Source organism: Pundamilia nyererei, unplaced genomic scaffold (genome assembly GCF_000239375.1).
Source record: "Pundamilia nyererei isolate P.nyererei 1_Seehausen unplaced genomic scaffold, PunNye1.0 scaffold00157, whole genome shotgun sequence".
NCBI lineage: Eukaryota > Metazoa > Chordata > Actinopteri > Cichliformes > Cichlidae > Pundamilia > Pundamilia nyererei.
Window position 1 is genome coordinate 1,229,667 of NW_005187558.1, and position 7,379 is coordinate 1,237,045.

Below are 7,379 nucleotides of genomic sequence, written 5' to 3' on the forward strand. Positions count from 1 at the left end.
AATTCTTTACAAATCCTACCATGTGGATTCATGGATTTTTTTTTCACATTCTGTCTCTCACAGTTGAAGTGTACCTCTGGTGCAAATTACTGGCCTCTGTCATCATTTTAGGTGGGGGAACTTGCACAATCGGTGGCTGACTAAATACTTTTTTGCCCCACTGTAGTTAAGATGTAGAATTTTCAAGTATCTGTACTTAACTGGAGTATTTATTTTTCTGACAACCTTTTACGTTTTTAAACAAATCTCTCTTCTTAAAACTCTACATTTTCAAAATGGGTACTTTACTAACTCATTGAGGTTTGTTATTTTCTGTGACTGCACATCTTGACAATTCTAATAGATTTAAATCTAAATGAAGGAAACATTAACACATCCTACTGGTGTATCCATCACTGTTGCCTTCTGTCAGCGAAGAAAGAGGCAAAAATCTTACGATTTATACATCATTGACAGCACTCAGAGGTTAAAATGAGCCCTAATGAGCTACAACAGTGTTTTTGGTGTTGAAGTCCACAAGTTGTGGTCATGGTCATCATCTAGCTAATGCACATAAAGAGTGTAGGACTTATTTTAGGTGACAAGTAATTTCAATATTTTGACATTTCTAAAGGGGTCAGAATACCCTCTGCATTGGTCACGTTGCGCACCTCTGTAACATCATCACACAGTCACTACTATTTATGCCCACCATTAAGGCACAGGAAGCTGCTGCAGTATTCTCCTGAACGATAGGTGTCGCTGCTTAGACAGCACTGCCACATAATCGCTATTACAGGAAGGTAAGAAGTCAAAACTGGAGGCAAAGACTTTGCAGTGTGAATGAATCTCCACATCTGCTTAAGTAAAGAATATCTGTGCTTCTAATATCTCTGTTCATTTCAGATATATCTCAAAGATGTTACTTGCTTAAATCTTTTAAATCTGTGTCTGGATAAAGTGAAACATTACCCTCGGGGAAGTTGCTAAGTCGTGGCAGCGTGTCAATGTTTCTATTGATTCTGGTCAAAGCTTCATCTAGAGACTCTCCGTTAACCTTTACATCAGCCGTTCCTTCCAAAGGCCACAAGAAGAGCTGCAGGGGAAACAGAACAATCCCTTATTAACAACATTATTCTTATCCGCTTTGTTTATTATAAACATTTTTTTATATGACAACAGGAATTATGTATATAATTTATAATGTAGAGAGTCGCTACCTCATTGGGGGTACACATATGCTTGACCACAACTTTAAAGTGCTCCCCCTCCTGTGGCAAGTTCGGGTAGGTAAAGGACCCCAGCATTAGCTCCTCCGGGTCTCTCAAACCCTGAAAACACATCATCATTATTGGTCCTATACCCCATCTGCACACTAGGTGGAGTAGAGCCTCTGATGCATCTACATAGGATCTATTTATGCACACTATAACACAGGAAACAGATTTAAAGCATAACTTGCTTTAATTACTGTAAAAAGCTTACAGCTTGAGTAATATTATAGGTCTTATAATATCAAGGAAAACTGCCCCCAGGTACATAAGATGACCTTGATGGTGAGATCAGCCAAATTTACACATTTCTTCAGTCTTATTATAATACCTCAGTGTTAATATCCCAGACGTCAAAGACGGGAGCAGTAGGCATCACTGTGAGGCGCTGCAGAGAAGCACACATACTCCTGAGTAAATTACTGGCATTGCTTAATTTCGGAAAAAACAGTCTATCACACACAGAGACCTTATCTGGCGACACAGTCCGATCCATGGAGGCATGTTCATATTGGCAGAGGATCCTGCTGAGGCTCAAACCATCTATGAAGAGCTCAACAGTGACAGGTCCTCTTGGATCAGCTGGCAGCTCCTACCACACGAAAACAAATGCACCCAAGGGATCATATACATATAATTGTCCACATATGTTTATATACAATGACTCATTTGTGCATTTTTACCACAACGTTCATATCCACACTGCGGTTTAGTAACACCTCTCTCATTAAGGCCACTGCATCCTGCTGCCATTTACCACCAACCTGAAGAAACAGAGGCACAAAAGTAGAATTATTTCACTTTGATTCTATTGTATTCAAGAAAAACATTGTAATTAGGCTCTCATTTTAGAAACTATAACTGGCTTTATGGAGGAGGTAATCTTCTGCTGCTCTTCAGGGATAAACATTTATTCCATCAGCAGTCTTTTTAAAAAAAATAAAATAAAAGATGGATGGAATGACAGACACAATCTCTTCCTTACAGGGTTGATGCCAAGCAGCTGGCAGATCATGCAGAGCTGAGGTACATCGTCACACAGGAGGATGGGGTACACATGAACCACCGGGATGTTCTCCACCAGACCATAATCGACATACTGCACCTGGTAATATAAACATGAACAAAAGTTGTATTAACGTACCATCAAATGAATGTTTTTAAATGTTATATGCAGTTTAGCATATAATATTGGTAAATGGACTGGTTCTTATATAGCGCTTTTTATACTCTGAGCACTCAAAGCGCTTTATACAACTTGTTCATTCACCCAATCAGACCCATTCACACAAGCACTTTTCTAAGTTGTCAGTGCTACCTAACTAACATTCATACACATTCACACTGATGCATGCATCGGAGAGCAACCTGGAGTTGGTATCGTCCCAAGGATATTTGGCATGGAGACTGGAGCAGACTGGGATCGAACCAACAACCTTCCATTTAGTGACCCGCTCTACTACCTGAGCTACAGCTGCCATTGATGACATATTGTAGTTGGAATATCAGAGATTATTCCATCAAGTGTAACTATTGATGGTAATACTAAATAAGCAACATATATTACTTTTTATATCACTAAAGCTAAAAATACAGTCAATTTATACTCAGTATCTTACAGAAATCTATCCATTGTCTGGCCTAGCAACCACTGTCTTGGTTTTAGCTTTTCTCTTGTTTAAATGGAATTCCCGACCTCCTGATTTAAGAAACATCTCTTCCTTCTCTCTCTTTAAGTCCAAACTCAGAACCCACTTGTACAAAATAGCTTATCCCACATAACCTTTCCACTCTCCTATTTCATTTGTTTATGTCTTATGCTTTTGGGATTCTGTAAACTTCTTGCTTTTATGTTGCTTTTATTCTACTGTGTACAGCGACCTTGAGTGTTTTGAAAGGCGCTTTCAAATAAAATGTATTATTTATTATTATTATTAAATGCAAAATGCATTTACTTTAAAAGCACTAAAGGAAATTTAAAAAAATGGACCTTAACATGCCCTCCCAGCACTTCCAACAGCTGTCCTCGGTACCACAACATGTCAGGTCCAATGACAGCACAGCCCAAGACTGATTTCCAGGTGTAGGGCTTCTGTCTGGGCAATGCCTTCATGCTCTGCTGAATCCTCTCCTTAAGCTGCTCCAGCTGATAACCTGACAGATGACAAAATATACTTTAACTTTCACTTTAGACAGGTACACTTAATCAACCTAATACAATAGAACAGATACAAACAGCAGCACTTTCCAGGCCTATTAATGACTGTTTTTAACAACAGGACTGTTCTTAAGGTCCAGCCCTGACAGCTAACCTTGACAGTTACTTCTCCTTAAAGCATATGCAGCGCAGTTAATATATTTTAAGCCCAATTTCCTTTCTATGATAAGATGTAAGCTATGCAAGTATGTAGAGGTAAAAAAATATAAATAAATGGCGTGATCTTTTGTGTACCTGCATTTTGTGTTCTCACATAAATGAGACCGTCCTCTCCAACAGCAGAAATGCTTATCTGAATGTGACCAAGACATGGCAGCTCTTGGGGTTTGTACAATGAAGTCTTTACCTGCATACACAGACACACACAAATATTGGCTTGGAGAATTATTATATACCACATTATCATTAATGACATTTTTGTCTATTTTTATAACACAAAATCTTGGTGTGTGCATAATCACCTTCTCAGCTGTCATAATGGAGCGAGGGGCTGGTTTTGGAGGCATGTGACCACTGACAGTGGATGACTGGAAGGGGAAGGAAATAACAGGAACAGATGGGGAACTGGTTTCTGTCTCACTCTTGTTTTGTACCTCTCTCACTGTAGATGGTGGATCCATGTCTTTGGGTTGCTGAACATTAATATTGCTGCAACAGGGCAAAGCCACAAACAAAAGACAGGATAAACATTAGAAACATTTGCTTAAACTGGAATATCAACTAGTGGTTATAAAAAAATAAATAAACTCTGCTGTGTCTGGTTTTCTTATATTTACAATATTTCTGGTGTTTTGCAATGTCTACCAGAAGTACAGGGATTCAGAAGAGGTTAAGAGAGATTATTTGGAGAAGGAGAATAAGCCTGTGCACACCAACACACCTGACCCCACAATGCATGTGGAACATGCACTCACACACCTTGGTTTTCTTTGCCTGAGCGCGAGGCCTTCACTAACCAGAAAATCTGCAATGCTGATAAACTCTCCCATTCTATTGGAGCAGAACAAAGTGACAGGTACTGGACGCTCATCTGTTAACTCCTTCAAAATGAGAAAGAAGTAGAGAGAAACACACTTTGAAAAGCAGAAAAACAAACAACCCCCCACCCACCCAAAAAACCAGGCAAAAATCAAAGTAGAAAGAAACTGGGCGATAACGGGTGGAAAAGACAGGAAGACCTTGATCGTCATAACAGCCGAGGCTCCTGTCAAGTAGTAGGAGAATGAGTCACAGGCCGTATTTGTCCAGGTAGATCGGCCTCCCGTGGGCCTAAAAGGGACAAAGAGCAAATAAAAAGAAAAAGTGAGAAAGAAACACAAACTGGAGTAGTACACCTTTTATCCAAACCAGAGTACTGAAACTGTATGGCAGCAAAATCAAGCTGTCACATTATAGTAAAACTAATGGGGACACATCTATATACACCATCACAAAACTGTAACAGCACATTAACTGATTAAAAACTTAAAAAAATCAGAGGTTTACTGGTTAACATAACTACTATGATTATTATTACTGTCAAATTGTCATACTGTGACATTACATTTAAATTAAACAACCTGGCCCTACTTCTTATTGGCAAATATATTATACGTGTCCTTGTTTGTAATTAAACTCTGTGAGTGTCTGTGTGTGTGTAACCTGATGTCGTTAAGAGTGCACTCAAGTGCTAGGGAGCCAATCAAGGAAGATGGCAACGGTCGCAGGTTACTGACATCGATCTTCATCATCTTTCCGTGATCGCACAGTCTCACCTGGTACCAGCCAGCAAAGAAATAATCAGTGTTGATAATGCTATAATTATGCATTCAAAGAGAAATTCTAGTATGTCTGGACAGCTGTTATGAATCAATGGTTTGACCTCATTTTGCACCCTTAGAGGTAACAGAAAAAGTCATGCATAACAATGTAAATCAGAGCAGTCCTACAACCTTCCCATTAAAAAATAAATAAATTAAAAAAAATCAAAAAATCTTTATTATCTGAAAGTAACAAGCTACAGTTACTATTATATTCAACTGCAAATGATATACATCTCTGCCAACATGCAGTTTGTTGGGTTAAAAAAAAAAAAAAGATTATTTACATGTAACACTGACTTTCAGTGCCATTTAACTCTTGGATTAAAAGAAAATAGTTTGATGGTGCTTTTTGGGAGCAACACTTGTTTTACCTCTGCACTGTCGCTAGATGTGACGTCAGAGCATATCTGTGCTCTCTCCCAAACTCCATTGAAGAGTGCAGCACAGTACATGTCTACCTTCCATTCCACATCCTGGGGCTCTATTCGTGCACACTTCTGCTTTACCAGTTCACATATCCTGAAAAAACAAGCAACATGACAGTATATATATATATATATATAACTCCAAAGGGGTGTCAGGACCTCCTTAACAACTGTAGAGTAACTTTATGAATTTACAACATAAAGAGCCTTGAGGCCCAACACCTGTTCTTTTTTCCTCCACACAGTTTCCTCAAATTTTTAAAAACATGCTGCACACAATGGCAAGATATGGGTGACCGCGCTTTTGCCCTGGTTGCACCTAATCTGTGGAACAACCTTCCCATTGCTATCCATGCGTCAGACTCCGTTTTATCTTTTAAATCCCATTTAAAAACTCACTTATTCAACATAGCTTTTCCATCTAGTTAGTGTCCCCATTTTATATGTGGTTCAATATTTTATTTATGTACTTCATCTTTTAGCTATATCTGTTCGTAGTAACTTTGTTCTTATATTCCCCTTTATTGCTGTATAATTAGTGCTCTTAACCTGATGACAAATGTAGTACTTTGTTTTATTTGTATTGTATTGTACTAATAACTGCTAACAGGACTAAGTAGTAAAGAATGAGCATTTTGAGTATGAATATAGAAATAAAAGGTGAATCAAATAGACCATTACGGCAAGTCTGGGATGGTCAATTTGGTAAAGTAAATCCGTTGGGTATCTTTCTTCGCCTTTAGACAATAATTCTGATGGCAAAAGAACCAAACAGGACAGGCAAAAATAAAATAAAATAATCTGTACTTTTCTATACTCATACTCTCGTATGAGTATAGAAAAGTACAGATAATTCTTGGATGAATGACCTATCTGTATAAATATTTATTCAATAAATATTCAAGAAAATGATATAGTCATAATGACCGTCTTGCTTTTTCAAAGCTGACCTTTTGAGCTGAGAGTCGTACTGGGCGAAGCGGACATAGAAGCTGCTTGGAGAGTTGACATGGCAGACTCTCACTTTCAGGTCTTTGAGTTGGGCAGGGAGCTTCAGCTGAGGCTCAATTGGGTCCTCTTTTTGGTTTCCAGAGATTATTTGGTCTGGGACATCAACTAGCCCTGTTGCTAATCCAACCTCAAGTGGAGGGTCCCATATGGCTGAATCATCACCAGAGGGCCAGGCATTCTTGGGGTTCAGGCTACATCAGAAGGGATGTAAGTGGACAGTAAAAGAAGAAAATTAAGTGAACTGGAAACAATGTACATTAAATTGGCAGAAAAGTGCAATGATTGATTGTAAGGAACAAATAAAAAAGAAAACCCCCCCCCCCCAAAAAAAATTTAATAAATAAAGAGGCACAACAAGCACAAGATACATTAAATTCTTAAAGTTAGAGCATGAAAAATACTGCATTATTTGACTGCAGTTAACTGAGTTCTGTTTTCTTACCCCTCCGAACTCAAGAACATAATCCTAGCTACGGTGGCTGCCGTTCATCTTTAGTGAATGTAGAATGTCAGTCCCCTGTTTACCTCGCATCTGCCAATATGTGTTCATGTCTATTTACTGTGGGGGAGGCTATAAAACTTTGTGAGAAGAGCCCGGGGTGAGTCAACGAGTCTGTGCAGCTCACCTCTGTCCAATAACAGCAATACTGAGGTGAGTTGCTGATGATATCCT

At 38.7% G+C, this 7,379-nt stretch overlaps 1 protein-coding gene across 1 annotated transcript in view; it reads right to left on the reverse strand.

Moving 5' to 3' along the window:
- LOC102196205 (RING finger protein 17-like) overlaps positions 1 to 7,168 on the reverse strand; it is a 15,455-nt gene extending 8,287 nt beyond the window's left edge. Inside the window, exons 1-15 of the mRNA XM_005745332.1 lie at positions 7,149 to 7,168; positions 6,646 to 6,897; positions 5,642 to 5,789; positions 5,110 to 5,222; positions 4,647 to 4,737; positions 4,387 to 4,508; positions 3,930 to 4,116; positions 3,703 to 3,814; positions 3,241 to 3,404; positions 2,236 to 2,355; positions 1,934 to 2,014; positions 1,720 to 1,842; positions 1,582 to 1,638; positions 1,200 to 1,310; positions 952 to 1,075 (exon numbers count right to left, since the gene is read on the reverse strand). Coding sequence (XP_005745389.1) covers positions 952 to 1,075; positions 1,200 to 1,310; positions 1,582 to 1,638; positions 1,720 to 1,842; positions 1,934 to 2,014; positions 2,236 to 2,355; positions 3,241 to 3,404; positions 3,703 to 3,814; positions 3,930 to 4,116; positions 4,387 to 4,508; positions 4,647 to 4,737; positions 5,110 to 5,222; positions 5,642 to 5,789; positions 6,646 to 6,897; positions 7,149 to 7,168 — 1,825 coding nt within the window. The remainder of the gene's footprint in view (positions 1 to 951; positions 1,076 to 1,199; positions 1,311 to 1,581; positions 1,639 to 1,719; positions 1,843 to 1,933; positions 2,015 to 2,235; positions 2,356 to 3,240; positions 3,405 to 3,702; positions 3,815 to 3,929; positions 4,117 to 4,386; positions 4,509 to 4,646; positions 4,738 to 5,109; positions 5,223 to 5,641; positions 5,790 to 6,645; positions 6,898 to 7,148) is intronic.
- Between the last annotated feature and the right edge of the window lie 211 nt (positions 7,169 to 7,379).